The 16651-nt window shown below is 40.6% G+C and overlaps 1 protein-coding gene across 1 annotated transcript in view; it reads right to left on the bottom strand.

The window, feature by feature from the left end:
* Nucleotides 1–739: 739 nt before the first annotated feature.
* Nucleotides 740–16651, bottom strand: part of PPFIA1 (PTPRF interacting protein alpha 1) — a 93171-nt gene continuing 77259 nt past the window's right edge. Inside the window, exons 22-30 of the mRNA XM_063095652.1 lie at nt 15908–15989; nt 15599–15799; nt 9310–9485; nt 9125–9222; nt 7169–7344; nt 6416–6484; nt 5371–5536; nt 2145–2215; nt 740–963 (exon numbers count right to left, since the gene is read on the bottom strand). Of these exons, the coding sequence (XP_062951722.1) occupies nt 2157–2215; nt 5371–5536; nt 6416–6484; nt 7169–7344; nt 9125–9222; nt 9310–9485; nt 15599–15799; nt 15908–15989 (1027 nt within the window). The 3' untranslated portion in view covers nt 740–963; nt 2145–2156. The remainder of the gene's footprint in view (nt 964–2144; nt 2216–5370; nt 5537–6415; nt 6485–7168; nt 7345–9124; nt 9223–9309; nt 9486–15598; nt 15800–15907; nt 15990–16651) is intronic.

Raw genomic sequence — 16651 nt, 5'->3', positions numbered from 1 at the left:
TGTGTGCTGCAGGTACCCATACCTGTGAGATGACGGTGCAGTGCCCGCTGATTGGTCCTCGAAGAGTCCTGGTATGGGAGCCTCCCTACCCTGTCTCCAGCGAGGAAAACAGGGAAGCAGGGAAGCCAGCTGGGTAGGCGGGGGCCAGCCCCCAGGAGTCCTTCTCTCCCCGCAGAGAACAGCTCCCGGCTGGGCTCATGGCTCTGGTCAGTCGCTGAAGACAAGCCACCCAGTCCATCCAGAGACTAGGCTAGGAAAGGGTTAACCAGTGCTAAGAGATTTTCATAGTGTTCTGATCATCCTTCAGTCCAAATTTTATTAGAAGCTGATATTTAACACCTGATATTTTACATCTGTTCACACTGCAGAATAAAGCATTTCTTGCTAGAAAAAGTATACAAGGTCAGTCATTAAAATACAACAAGAATTGCTTGAAATTAAGTATGCTTATTTCAAAATGATTGTTGCATTTGTAAAGGATAATGCACATTGCTTGTGTCATAATGATTTTATAAATGTAGTAAAATTCTCTTCTCTGTAATGGTTTATCATTAAAAAATTAAACAATAATAATTACAATAAATGTATAATTTACAAAAGCCCTATATTTGTCCATAGGATTTATACATATAAGCATTACAGTACATTCATTTGAAAAACTAAAATTAGGTATAAGAACATGAATTGATTTGAAAGGATATTTATAGCCTGGATATACATGAAAAAGTAAGTAACAATATAAATGAAGAGTCATAAGTTTACATAAATATAAGAAACATTAAATTCTAAAATATTTTCTCTATGGTATTCATGAATTTTTCACTAATTAAAAACTCTGTAATAAAATATCTTAGGGTCCATATAACAAGTATTAACAGATTAAAGATTCCATTGCATTCTAAAATGTAGTCTTTGTTGGATTCAAAATGCTGCATAATCATCTGTAGAAGTAGTGTGGGTAAACTGGAAAATAAAAACAAACAAAAAGCCACTCTTAATAGAAGCCACACTGACAAAGAACTGTAACTTCAGATGCTGGTGCCTGAGCTTCTACCAACACGGACTCCCGCAGGCCTCCCCTACTTTCTGTGCTTCAGCTGCTTTGAGAATTACTAGATAAACATCAAGGACTATGCATATCAATGAGAGAGTTCCCCGATTGACTTCATTTTGGCATATGTCAAAAAGCTACCAAATAAGAGGACAGCCCGTGGCTCACTCGGGAGAGTGCAGTGCTGATAACACCAAGGCCCCGGGTTCGGATCCCTATATAGGGATGGACGGTTAGCTCACTTGGAGAGTGTGGTGCTGACAACACCAAGTCAAGGGTTAAGATCCTTTACTGGTCATCTTAAAAAAAAAAAAAAAAAAAAAGTTACCAAATAAAAAAAAATTAAGAAACCAATCAAATATTCCACTTGAGACATTAAAACCAAGTGGAGCAGACAGCTCTATTCTGGGACCCAGAGCAGTGAAGAAGAGAGTTCTGTGCCAGTCGGCCCCTGCCTGAGCTGAGCGGATGCTCCGAACCACCAGAGCAGGGAGGGCGGGGTCACTCAGGAGCAAGATCCCCGTGATGGCCAATTTCTCTAAGTTGAAAGGCTATTAGTGTCACACAGTCACACAGTCTCAAGAAACTTCATATAATACATGATTAACCACAGAACCCTGGGGCATGTTTCATTCAAGAATGTGTACTTATAACAAAGCAACCTTATGAATTATGCCAGTGTACATAAAAATGTCACAGTGGAAGAGACTGTCCCTGGCTGCTCCTGACTACTCGTGGCAGTCAGCAAGGAGCTGAGTTAATGCTTTCTCCAGACATGCTCTGCTCTCCTACCCGCCCCCGCCCCCATCAGCAGACACTTAAAATGAGCTAGATTTTTTAGGTTTAAGGAAAAAGAGGAAATGTATTTTTTTCTTAAAAAGCAAGGACACACTAACCTCTTTATGATCAGCTGTACCACCAAAATTATCTTAATGGGTACAGAGAGCTTGCGCGTCCATAGTTTTTAAATTCCCCAATTAACTGAAGTTGGCTCTCGGGTCCTACCAGCAACCCTAGTCTGATGCTACGACTTCATGCTTACTGACGTGGTACCTTTGGACACTCTCCAGGGATCCGGTCGCTCTCTACTCACCAGCAGGAGGCTTTAGCAGGAGTAAGTCCTGACTGTGGCAGAATCCAACCTCTGTGTTCCTGACACACTGCCTGTTTCGACAGCCACAAGAGGAAGCATGCAAACACAGCGTGCAGTTAGTCTCGAAATGTCACATGAGGGCACAAGCACAGATACACATTCCTATGCCTGTAACAGCACCTCCTGAGGAGTCTGAGGGGAGCCTGCTAGAGTGGGTGGGAAGGGGCCAGGGAGTCAAAGTGTCACCCAGTGGTGGTCCTCCCACCTCCCAAGGAGCCTTGGGAGACACTGGAAGTTAACTCTGAAATACAATGGAGCAACAAATGATATAAAAACGATTTCAAAATGTATACCTGCATAAAGGACTACTTAAAGCGATCACTTTGTTTCTCCTTAAACTCTACATTTATGGACCAGCTGGACGTTTCTTTCTGCCCTAAATCCTGTGTCTCTAAGAATGGCTGGCTGAGGAGAGGAGGGAGCACCTTGTGGCCCACCCCTCACTGCTCTGTCTGGGAAACACCATTTGCGCCCCTGCCACCCCCAGCCCCACCCCCAGGAGGAGATGGAGCAGGTGAAGAGGCTGGTGGCACGGATGCAGCAGGTCACGGCAGTGGGGAGAGAACAATGGCTTATCTAAGAAAACTAAAGCCCATTCTCAAGTTTCTACCAGAAATAATGGAGACCACTGATAGTTTGATTATCTTTTGGCCCAATAGGTAAGCCCGACTCCCACACACTGCGTAAGAAGCTTTCAAAATCTGTGGCAGGTATTTGCTGCCCCCACAGGTGCACCAGGAACACTTTTTATCAACATCCTGCCATGCTTCCAGAAGACATTAAGACTGCTGGTACTGTTGCTGAGAATGGACAATCTTTATAAATCCTTCTGATTCTAGGAGCCCAGGGAACTGCTAGGATTTATCTTACATCCCCTTATTTAAAAAGCCATTAAAATAATTCATTTTACCAGACTTATGCCTTAGTTTATCTATGTGTAGGTAAACAGTATTCTTCTGTATAATATTATTCCCTACACCTTTTTCTAGGTTTATTTTTAACCTATCCAAATTCATTCTTAATACTGCTTGTTAATATTTAACAGGAAAATGTGATTTATAGTGTGGAAAACAGAGATTGAAGCTGTGAGGAAAATAAGAAAGCGCTCATTTAGACTACTCAGCGCACTGATGAAGATGAAGCTGAAGGCCAAGTTACAGGTAAAATTTATAAGAAATGGGCCGGCCCGTGGCTCACTAGGGAGAGTGCGATGCTGACAACACCAAGGCCACGGGTTCGGATCCCTACATAGCGATGGCTGGTTAGCTCACTTGGGAGAGCGTGGTGCTGACAACACCAAGTCAAGGGTTTGGATCCCTACATAGCGATGGCCGGTTAGCTCACTTGGGAGAGCGTGGTGCTGACAACACCAAGTCAAGGGTTTGGATCCCTACATAGCAATGGCCGGTTAGCTCGCTTGGGAGAGTGTGGTGCTGACAACACCAAGTCAAGGGTTTGGATCCCTACATAGCGATGGCCGGTTGCTCACTTGGGAGAGCGTGGTGCTGACAACACCAAGTCAAGGGTTTGGATCCCTACATAGCGATGGCCGGTTAGCTCGCTTGGGAGAGTGTGGTGCTGACAACACCAACTCAAGGGTTTGGATCCCTACATAGCGATGGCCGGTTAGCTCGCTTGGGAGAGCGTGGTGCTGACAACACCAAGTCAAGGGTTTGGATCCCTACATAGCGATGGCTGGTTAGCTCACTTGGGAGAGCGTGGTGCTGACAACACCAAGTCAAGGGTTTGGATCCCTACATAGCGATGGCCAGTTGGCTCACTTGGGAGAGCGTGGTGCTGACAACACCAAGTCAAGGGTTAAGATCCCCTTACCGGTCATCTTTTTTAAAAATTAAAAAAAAAAAAAAAATTATAAGAATTATCTGCATGCTCCCTGGAAGAAAAAGTGCTAATTTTTAAAAAGTGGCTAGTTAAAAAACATGTTGGATTTTTCCCATTAAGTATATTATTAAACTCTGGCAAAAAAAATTCAGCTTTTCACTAAAAATGCTGCCTTGTAAGCCATCCTCATCAAAAGTGTCCTGCTTAACAAAGGCTCCATATAAATGTACTTTTCTCAGATTTTTATGTAGGTAAGATCAAACTTATAAAGCTACTGCTGGGAGGGTCTAATGACAGAAAAAAAATTATAAAACTCCATCAATAGAGCTCTTAACCCAAGTGTTTTCCTAGTCTACGCATGTGCACTGCAGCTGAGAATGAACAATGACCACGAGCACACAGGGACTGCAGCAGGGCCCAACAGGGACACTGACATGGGGCTCAGGACCTCACATGACAGGTGGCAAAGGTGGGGAAACTGAGGCACGGTGCAGTCAGGTAACTTGCTCAAGGTCAGGCACCTCCTCATGGCACAGCCGGATTCAAAACCAGGTGTCTGGTTCTCGCCTCTGTGACTTGCCTTCCACGAGATAAGCACCGGGTCAGAGCTCAGAGGCCCGTCAGGAAACCACAGTCAACTCTTAACTGGCTGTGCTCTCCAATCAAAGTGGCTGTCAAAGGGAAAATCCCAAACTTTGTTTGAAATCACACTGCCTTGCCTCTCTTGCTGGTATATTCAACAGGGCTGACCTCGTTCCAGTGGTGACTGCCCTGAGGTCCACCTTCTCCCCTTCCCCGTCTTTCTCTACCAGGTAGAAGTGTAATTACATGGAAAAATTAAAGCAGGAGGAAGGGAGGAAAGCAGAGGCAGGGCTCCCAGAAGTTGGAAATCGTGTGTTATTTAAAATTTACTCAGTCATTTATTCCAGTGTGGACAGAAGTCCTAGGAGTAAATTACGTGGTTTGAAAGCTACTGTACTACTATTTTGTAAAGAGCTTTCTGGTACTGCCTGTCACACACACTATCCGCAAGTAGGATGTCAATCTCACACTCTGAGAACACAGACGGACGTTTAGCTTTATTAGTTAAAAGAATATGCTAAGATTCAACCAGACAAGGATTTAAAAAAAAAATACTATAATTATTGTTAAACTTTTATAAACAAACGTTAGGGTTAATTTAAAAACATTTATATATGGGCATGCAACAGTACTCAAATGCCTTATAACATTAAATAAGCCATTCTAGGTAATTATTAATGTTGCACACAAAAAGCTGCTCATGCCCGAAGCCAGTGGCAGGTTGGCCTGGCCCATCACCTACCGTCCATCTGCATCTTCTTTGGCTGCATGGAGGGTGAAGACATAGAAGAAGTAACCCGGAAGTTTGCAGGAAGAGTCTCTGCTGATCCAGCAGCTAAGCCACGAATGTCCTTTGGTCTAAATTTTTTTCTCCATGAAGGTGCTCTCCTAAAGCTTTTATCATCGTCCTGGTAAATTAAAGAACGGAAAATAAGATTCATTTAAAAATAAAAGACAGAGCTATAGAGTTAACTGTCCTTTAAAATGACTGCTGACCTTGCAAGTGTATTCTTGTTCACGTGTATTTAACCCTTTCTTTGATGATCATACAATTATTGCCCACACTGGAACTTGAGTGTGAAAGGGGGCATGCTCATGTTCCTGCTGGGTCTTAACTGGCATAAACGAGGACAGTCCTGGACCACCTATCCTATCACCATGTTTCACCTCTTTTCTTGCAGAAATCACTTTCTAGCTATATAATACGTTTTTATGTGGCCTTCTATTCCCCTGGTCAAACTCAAGTTTTCTGAGGTCCAGTGAAGATAATAATAGTGTGGAATAAATGAGTCATGGTTTTGTATAGGGGAAATTAACATTTTGTGTTTTCTAATATACTTCTTAAACATGCTCCCCAAAGCATAGGGGCTCTGGGTTGGGGTAGGATATCCAGTTGTCCCTGAAACACAGACTCCACTGCTAGATTACAACCAATGTTTTATGATGTGAAAACCACTTTTGAGGGGTGTCAAAAATTAAGTAGAAAAAATGAAAACAAAACTGCCGTATTGAAAATAATAGTTTCTTTTTTTCTTTTTTTTTTTTGGGGGGGGGCTGGCCATACAGGGATCAACCCTGGACCTTGGTGTTATCGACACCATGCTCTAACCAACTGAGCTAACCAGCCAGAAAATATTAGTGTCTTAATAGCTCATTTGTTAGCTTAACTCATAAAGTAAAATTATCTCCACAATTAGAAGAGAGAGCCTAGCTAGATGGTTGTCCTAAGTATAATAAAACAGTTTACATTTAACACAAATTTAAAAATCATTAGGCTGAAAACTTACTTCATCAAACCTTCTGTCAGTCCCCATGACCAAAAGGTTGTTAAATTCTCTTTCTAAGACAGTACGAGCCTGAAATAGCAAAACAACCAAAACTTTAATCAACCTAATTTGAAGGATGTTAACACATCACAATTGTTTTTTAAACGAAGACTTTAAAAAATCTCACTTGCTGCTATGAATGTACTGAACCATGATAGTACTTTAAATCAGGGCTTTTAATGTGGAGTGCGTGCATGAACTTTTGGGGAGATGGATCCATGATCTCTTGAAAATTATATGCAAGAGTGTGCTGTGTGGGTTGGTTAGGGGTATTGGCAAAAGATATTCAATGTTCTGTGGAATAATAAAAATTTCCTAGTTTTCAAATGGGTCCATGAGTAAAAAAGAATTACATAAGGCAATTACCCACAGAAGCAAAATTAATAAAACATCTGTGAGGCACACCTAAAAATACTTCTTCCACGGAAGAACTACATATGTAGCACTCTTACTAGCATATGGACTGGAACAAAAGTCTCCTTATTTTGTTTATTGCAAGACTCTCATGCTCGCAAAAGAAAATGAGAAGGCAGAATCAAGCACTGCTGTTTTGAACCAACATGTTATAGATTTGTTGTGAAAAGAGATTACTAGCTGTCTGAGGTCTTTTTGTTATGTTTTCTCTCCACTCAAAGGAAAAATGAAATGTCTACCATCAGGAGAATAGACTGAGCACTGTGACTGAGTGGAGATGGGGACAGTTCCCAGTGTCACCTGTGTATTCTGTGTTGGGATCTGTAACAATAGCGCCAGTGCATTGAAGTCAAAGGTTTCATCTAAGGCCAAAAGGGCACCGTGAACGCCACTCTCTAAAAGATTGTTTGCATATTCTTTAAGACCAATTGACAGGATCCAGCGAATCACTCGATCATTGCTCCAAACAAGCACATCTGCAAAAGAGTAAAAATAATTATAGAAGTGGCCTCAGGAAGTCCTCTTCACCACACACACCCTGTAACGCAGGGGAAAGATTCCTACCATGGATCCTTATCCTTCAGTTCCTGACAAAAGACATGATCCCCACAAGAGCTGGGCGACACTGCTAAATGGACAACCATGTGCTGCACTTAGACAATTAGACACTCCATTCTAACGGAAACGCTCCAATTAGTACAACTTGTTCTTCCAATGCACGCAAGAGGAATAAAGTTATTATATACATTGTATCTTTAGAGAACAGAGAATGATAAGGATCCCGGGATCAGCAACCAGAAGGGCTATAGGAGTTTGAATACCTGACCCTACCACCACGTTTCATACACAAACTTCAGAGTCTCTGGAAACAGACCTCCCACCGCAGGAGGGCTGGTGCCATCTGACCCGCACAGCTTGCTCAACTCTACACAGGCCCCCGGTTCTCGTCTTGAAGACTTTGTTCATGTTGTCCCATTTTAAAAACAGAGAGGCAAAGGTATGCTCCAGCATATTAGAGACACTGGGGAAGATCTCATCATCTGTGAATTAATAAATCTGCTCTATTAGAGAATCTAAAAATAGCCACTCTGTAGAATCACATTTAGATGATCACTAATCACTTTTTTTTTTTTTTTAAGTTATTTTTACTAATCACTTCCATAGACAGCTTTTGTCAGTTATAAAGAGACATAAAATGGATACAGAAAACAGACTGACATACTTCATTTCCAATGCCCGTTTCTGGGCATCTTCTGGATGAAAGGTCATACGCATAAATATACTGTATAAACATCGACTTACGGTTTTTCTCATGATTCACACTAACTCACTCATGAATAAACTACCCTTCAAATGGGCTATCTCTCAGCCATATTTTTATCTTTAGTTTCTTTCTTAGTAAAAACTGGGCTTGAAAATAGCATCTATATTCATAGGGCTGTGGTAAAGATGAAATAAATCAACCCATGAAACTGCTTGGAACACTGCCTGGCACCTACTCACTGTTCAGTGAGGTTTGCTGCTTAGTATCATTATTAGTGATTTCCTTACAATCCAAAAATTCTGGGAGAGTTTACTTTGAGCTTAATGTTTAGTGTCATACTTAAAAAGCAAATTCCTTGGTCATTCAGAGGGCACTAGGTGAGAGGCCCCCAACAGAGGAGAGATCCTTGTGTGTCCCAGGTGAATGGCCACATCTTCTTACATTGCTCAGCCTTCACATTCTAACTGAAGTGCCTCTTCCTTGCTACCCCCCACCCCCCAAGAAGGTCGTGCTCTTCCTTCAAGACCAGCTGACACGCTAACTCTGTGCCTCTTTCCCTCCACCCTGGGAGCAGAAACACAAGGCTCTGTGCTCTGAGCTCTTCTGTGCTCCTAAAGCCCCTGGATAAACCCCAGTGCCGTATTTTTCACACTTGAATCCAGTGAGCAGACAGCAGGGCTTGCTCACCTTTGCTCTGTTGTCATCTGACAGTGGGGAACAGCATTTCTCAGTGAAAGAGCACATGTCGTAACACAAGGAAAACTCTACACTCATGGGAACAGTGCTAGCGTGGGACACTTGACCCGCACGCGGATGCAGTGCATACTCTCTGGCCGCAGAAGAAGGTCTTGGAGTACTCCTTTTCTCCCTCCTCCTCTGTAATGACGCCCTTAAAGCCTTTCCCAACTTTTTGAAAAATTGGAAATCACTGAGCTTGCTAACACAGCAGGGAAGCAGGAATATGCTAAATCAATGAAACACCATGTACTAGCCTTTTACTTCATTCTGACTTTCTTCTCTTTTTCTTTCCAGTTCTTTTCGGTCATAATTTAATCTTCTCAGGCACATAATTCCACACTGGAAACTGTTTCTATTTTTTAAAAAAAGAGATTATTTAGAGATGGCAACAGTGAAAAATCTCGTAGTCAATTAGTAAGAACCATCCGCATTAACCTACCTGTGGAAACTGTCGACCATTTTCAGCTGCCCGCGGAGGTCCTTCTTGGTCAGGTGGTCCAGCATCCTGGCGTCCACCAGGCACTCCATGAAGTAGCTGCGGTACTGAGGGAGGCCCAGGCTGGGCAGCCACTCGTTCCCAATCCACTCGTGGTTCATGTCCCCATATGCGAGTGTCTGTTTGTGATAAACAAGGAAGACAGTCACAGAAGGAGTCAATAGAGCAGTTTAAATAATCTTTAAATAGAATTTTTAACCAATTGCATACTCCCAAATGCTAAACTAATGACAACATTGCTCTTTATAATTTCAAAATAATTTGATCTCCTATTTCCACAAAATAATTTAATCTCCTATTTTAAATGTTAGTAAAATTTCATACAAAAGGAATCATATCATTAAAATTCCATGACTTGTTTGTGACAAATTTAACTTATTTGCCAAACCACAATAAAACTGTAACTGACTACAAATTTCCCTTCTGAAATAGTTTTTAATATAATAATACAAAAAGAATGATCACGACTCATGAACAAGTTTGAAGGATCAATTCAACTCTACTCATTAAAATTATCTCTGGCTAGTTTTAATTTTACTTATTTATTTTGGTGGCTGACCATCAATTTTATTTTTAACCCTTTGTTTTTCTAAATAAAACGTGTTTGTTTCAAAACCAGTAAAAGTGAATTAAAAGATAGTTTTAAAAACATAAAGCAACAACTAATAGGACTGAATGGAGAAACAGCCAAATCCACAGTTATAGTCAGAAGATTTCAACACTCCTCTCTCAGTAACTGAACAAACAAAAAAACCCCCCAAAACAACAAAAAAAACCCCAATAAGAGTACAGAACACCTAAACAACACTAACAACCAACTTGACTTGACAATTTATAGAACATTCCACCCAACAACAGAATATACATTCTTTTAAAACGCACATGGAATATTCTCCAAGACAGACAAATCTCAACATACTTAAACGAGACTGAACTCATACAAAATACGTTCTCTGACCACAACAGATTTATAAATCAGTAATAAAAAGTTATTTAGAAACACCCCACATACTTGGAAATTAGTATACTTCTAAATAACCCATGTGTCAAAGAAGAAATCTCAAGGGAAATTGAAAAATATATTTAATTGAATGAAAGTGGAAACATAATATATTCAAAACCTGTGGGATGCAGCTAAAGCAATGCCTTGAGGAAAATTTATAGTATTAAATGCATACATTATAAATGTAGAAAGGTCTCAAATCAATGATCTAAGACTCTACCTTGAAAACCTTGAAATACTAACAAACCCTAGCCAGATTGATCAAGAAAAAAAAGAGAAGGCACAAATTACCAATATCAAGAATGAAAGGGGATATTAGCACAGGTTCAATAGGCATTGAAAAAATAAGGGAACGCTGTCAACAATTTTAAGCATCTGAAATGAAATGGACAAATTTCTTAAATGATAAACTACCAAAGCCACTAACTAAGAGATACCCGTACCTATTAGAACCTGGAACTCGCAGTTATAAATATTCTCTCACATACATACAAATCTTTACCCTAGATAGCCTTACTGGTGAATTCTACCAAATATTTATCACAGTAAATTAATAAACCCCCACGATTCTACATAAACCTGTTTCAAAGGAGGGGGAAGAGGAGGAAAATCCTAACCCATTCTATGAGGCCAGCATTATCCTGACTAGCAAAACCAAAGATACTGCAAGGAAAGAAAACTACAGACCACTACCTTTCACAGATACAGATGTAAAATGCTAAACAAAATATTAGCAAACAAAATCAATATATTAAAGAATAAGACAGCATGACAAATGTGGACATAATTGATTCAACCTTTGAAAATCAATGAAATTTACCATATCAAGAGATTGAAAAAGAAAAGCCATATCATCATCCCAAAAGATGTAGAAAAAGTACCTGTCAAAATTCATCATTCATTTATGGAACTCCTGGCATTCTAGGAAAGGAAGAAAAGTGCCTCAACCTGACCAAGGGCACTACGACACACGAAGAGCTAATGCCATACCTAATGGTGAAAGAATGTATGCTCCCCACAAGACATGGAGCACGGGAGGGCAGGCTGGACTTCTGCCCTTGGCAGCATGTGGCAGTTTCACCTAGATGAGGAGACGGTGGGAAAGTGATACAAACTTTGACCAAACACTGCATGTGGGTTAATTCCAGAGTCATCAGCATGGCCCTTCTTGTCTATATTCCCACTGTGAAGAGCAAAAGTTAAGCTTATTTAATTTACACTTTATGCCTCTGACACTGGCAACTGCATACTGACTTGCTGACAAGTTCTGCTTCTTAATGTAAATACACTGAAATTTAAATAGTTATGAAATGCACCCTGCTTAATTCACTGATGGTCATTACTGGCCTTGTAAAGAAATATCTAACTAGTTTAATAATTAATAAGGTTATTTATGTGGAGGAGAGGCACAGAATGCTTAAGTATGAGGGAGAAACCCATAGAATCATATTATAGCTATTCCTATCTTAAAAAAAAAAAAAAAAAAAAGCAACATAATTGGCTAAACCATAGGACTGCAAATAGAAAAAACCAGTTGTTCAACCATCACCCTTTAATTAGGAAAATTCTGATTTAAGATTATTTTGATTTTTTTCAGATGTAGAGTCACTGGCCAGTGGTGAGAGTCCCAAGAAGAGCTGCCTCTCCACACCTGCAGCTATGATCTGTCATCAAGACCTATAGCACAACAGACAGCAATGCTGGCAGATTAACACAGAAAGAACCAATGTCATTTCATTAAACTGTCTGAACATCAAGGCTACAAAACAACGAGGACATGGCCTTCTGTGAGTTGAAGAACTGGGGAGCTGAAAATTCAAATGCACATTAAGTGAGAAGAGACTTCATTTCTGAGAATTCCATTAGTAGAAAACCTTTAAGTGGACCCAGTATTAGGATAGTATTTAGTAAGAAACCAACAGAAAGACTCAGGGGAAAAGTCACCATGCCAACTTTTTGCATTTAAAAATGTATTAGAATACCATTAACCCAGAAGCAAGTTAATCTTAGAAGCTGCCTCAGCCACGGGACTCTGTATAAAAGAGCACATGTTAAACAGAGCAACCTATGTTAATTAAAAATAACTACCATGGCTACATATGAGAAATGTTCAAAATTGTCCATGAGACGTACTCTTTAATCCTATTCTTTGCCTGACTAATGCTTTCCAATCATTAACAATACTCTGAATAAATTAAGATTCTAGAAACATCAAGAAAAGCAAATTACACAGACTTTCATATTCTAATTGCTTTTTGTTGCTGTACATATAGTAAAGAGTATATCATAGAAAGACTCCAACCTGAGCCCAGCTTCCCTCCTCATCTTCCTGATGTTACGTGGTTAGGAATGCAAAAGAACATAACTATTAGTATTGGTGAGTTTAGTAACACAAGCAAATAAACTTTGTAGGGAGGTGCACCTTAACAGAGTAAAAAAGTTCAAAATATCAAAGCATCATGCAAAACTCATGCAAAACCAACAATTCCAATTTCTCATGCAAGGATAGACTCTTTCCATGCCAAGCACATCGATGAAAGGAGAAAGCTCCAGCTAGACAATCACAACAGAGTGCTTAAGCTAAGGTCTCTCCAAAAGGAGAGGTGAATTAAATCTATCCTAAATATAGCAAGTCTACCAACGTTAAGTTCCTGAAAAAAATCTAAAATAAAATACAAATTCTATTTTACATATTCAATTAATAACTAAAGGAAATATTTATCTGGAACAACTAAATGTAAAGTAACATTTTTGTTTTCAACAAAAAGGCGAAGCACCCAGACGGCTTAAGTGGAAACACACCACGAGGAGCAAGGGTGCGCGCATGACTGACCGTTTGCGGTGTGGCTGCGAGCGTTTCCATTTCTTCGTGAGTTAACCAGACAGTCCCTGTGGTCTAAGGTGACCCCCGTGCACCAACCACATCCAGGGCAAGGGAAGCAGTGACAAAGAGGAGAGGGGCACACACATGAGCTACAGGCACAGAGGAGAGCTGTGGGGCAAAGGTCACTCCTCACACCTTTTCACTGCAGATGTCCCCGTACAGAACAGGACAGAACATTAACACAAGCCCGCCCCTTTTAAAGAATAACCACACCCTGTTAGCGCTGTGTCATCAACAGCACAGAAACAGCACTCGATTTCCAGAGCTGCAGATGCCATGCTCACCCCAAGGTACAACAAATTTTTAGAAAACACGTTTTGTTCGTTTGAAAATTCTGAGTAACTCTCAAGTAACTATTGATTCAATATATTTAAAACAGTCTTATCCAAATATTAAGAACAAAGAACACTGCACAAAACTGCTTTACTGTTTTAAGACTCTGCTCAGCAGACACTCCAGTGATGGGACCTCTCGGCCTGGACAACCAAACCAGAGAGAACCAAAGAGGCAGGGAGTGGGTTGACCAAGTCACAGAGTGCCAGCAACATCGACACGCCACAAACACCAGCCCATGCACCCATCAGAGGCAGACGAGCCGGATGGCCACCACCCATCAGCCGTGGCCACCCTGAGGAAGCAGATTTTTACTCCTGTGCCTGACAGTGTGGAGAGACTGCCTTAAATGAGGCATGTTCTTCACCACTACTCATTAAACTGAACTCACAAGAAACTACCTTTGCGAAGACAGTTTATAAAAGCTTTGGAAAAACCACAAAGCACCTCCATTTTTAGAAAGGCTGAAACAACTGGGGAACAGATTGGTTGCTGTTGACAAAGCATTCTGCTGGGAAAAGCGTTCTCTGAGCCACAGGTGAGCACAAAGGTTACTGTTCATTACCATAATTCTTTCACTAGGAAAACAAAAAATAAAAAAAACAAAAAAGCCTTAACACTTTTTTTGTAAAGTAACTGGGGAACCCTGAATCAGGCCTTGACCTGCTATTCAGAGAAGTAAGTCTGTGAGGTTCTAGGGCCGGCCCGTGGCTCACTTGAGAGAGTGTGGTGCTGATAACACCAAGGCCACGGGTTCGGATCCTATAAAGGGATGGCTGGTTTGCTCACCGGCTGAGCGTGGTGCTGACAACACCAAGTCAAGGGTTAAGATCCCCTTACCAGTCATCTTTTAAAGAAGAAAAAAAAAAGCCTGTGTGGTTCTTTATCTCTTAACAAGAGTTTGTTTTCTTTCCACGGTAAACTAAAAGCAGAGTGTGTGTATCCAGCCAATGTAAAAAGTCTGAACTTTACAAATTAGGAGTTGGCCTGCCCTTACCTCCCAGTAACCATTAATGTTTTTATTAGAACAGTTTTAAACTGTTCTAGTAAAATTTGTCAACTGCTTGAAATCCTGAGCTCCCAGGATCCAAAGCTCCCAAAATGGAAAGCACTAATAGGCCAGACAAGTCAAATAGAGTAAAACACTGTTTACAAAGCAACCAGTGACCTTTTTTCCCCTTTATATAAATAGATGCTTCTAAGGTTCCTGGAAGAGCCAGTACTCTGCAATAGACACAAAAACCTCACTCCTTAAAATCCTTCTTCCACAGGAAATGATATGGATGAACTGACAAACATAACGTCACGTGAAAGAAGTTGGATACAAAAGAGTAAATGCTGCATGATGCCATTTATATAAAAGAGAAGACAGACCCCTCTGTAGTGCCAGGAGTCAGGCCTCTACCCCTTGCGGATGGAGCAGTGACGTAGGAGGAGTGTGAGGGTCTTCCAGGGCCCTGGTCAAGCCCCTTTTCTCAATGTGGGTGCCGACTGCACAGGGGTGTTTGGATCGTACAAATTCATTTCACTGTTACACTTAATGAGCATTCTTCTCTACGTATATTATATTCAACAAAATTTAAAGAACATTTACACTATTATTTGCTTAGCAGATGTCCTTAGGTACAGTGCAAATGCTAATGATTCACTCAGTTTGAATCAAGAAATAAATAGGAAATAAATTTTAAAAAGTTTAAGCACAAAGTATGTACTTAAAAATGTTACCTTTATCATTCTCAAGAAGCCCTTAGACCAAGTCAATTTTGATAAATTAATACTCAAATTTGTGTATTCTACCTTTTAAAGAACCCTCATTTGCATATTACAATGCCATTCTATAAAACCATTTAATAAAGTTTCTTTTGACCATTCAATTCCCACGAATTAAAAGTTCTAATGTATTTGAACAACAAAATCTTAAATTAGAACTACACCAGATGAGTTTATAAAGAACTGGAGAAGCAATGTAAGCAGGGGAATGCTACCTTCAAAGAAGTTTTCCTTGGACATACCGTTCGCGACGTGGGAGGGGCGGACGGGCTGGTAAGAGACATGATCTCTTGGATGGCCAGCCTCAGCTTCAGCCTATGCAGGGGGTTGCTGATGCCGATCTCCCGCTGGATCTCGGTGTCCGACAGGGCCGACATGATGGCCCCACTCTTCACATTGGCTCGGCAGGCAGCTACATACCAGGCAGGCATCCCCACCCAGAGCTGGAGACAGGAAACAAGAAGGCCAGAACGTTAGGACCAGTCTACGAGATGGTTCAGTAAAGTCACATCATGTAACACACTAAGCTCAGTAGTAAAATTAGGATATACCTCCAACCACACAACTACGGTCGGCCCATCCCACTGGGCAAAAGGCAAACCTTGTCTTCGGGCTTCATCAAGCAATTCATGCCTACAAATAGGAAGATACCCAAAATTTAAGAATCACTATTACATGCATACATAAAAGAATTTAACTGAAGTATTCTGTTTGAGCATTTTCAAAAGTATAACAATATATATTCAGGTCATTTTCCTTTGATCTTCCACAGCTTTAATATTACCAACACCACCCATTTAATACTAGTTTTGTACAAACTACAAAGAACATCTGAGTGAAGAAATGTTGACTGACTCCCTCTGATTCTCTACAGAACCACCATCTCCTTACAGAATTAAAGAATTGTTACCAGCAGAGACTGCTAATAAACACTAGCACAGTCTTCATATTCAAGGTAATAGGACATTCAAGGAAAAATATAATCACTATTTCTCTTTTAAACAATGAAGAAAAATATCTAGGAGGAGGAAACCACACCTGGGTCTGAACAAAGGCATCTATCTCTTTAAGAGTCTTTAAAAATGTTTAGCATTTAACCAAAAACAAACAAAAAACATAGTGCATATTTTTAACACTAAAAATGCTGTGATCTAATACAGCAAGCACGGAACGAATGCTGTTTCTCTTGGACACTGATATTTAGCTAGACAAGTATTCGCTAAATTAAGTCACTGGGTCATCTGTGGTTTAATCCATACGCTTTCTATCCAGAAGATCTGAAATCCCAACAACTG

This window comes from Cynocephalus volans, chromosome 4, assembly GCF_027409185.1.
Source record: "Cynocephalus volans isolate mCynVol1 chromosome 4, mCynVol1.pri, whole genome shotgun sequence".
Classification (NCBI taxonomy): Eukaryota; Metazoa; Chordata; class Mammalia; order Dermoptera; family Cynocephalidae; genus Cynocephalus; species Cynocephalus volans.
Note: the sequence above shows the minus strand (reverse complement) of the source record. Positions and strands in the feature narration are given on the sequence as shown.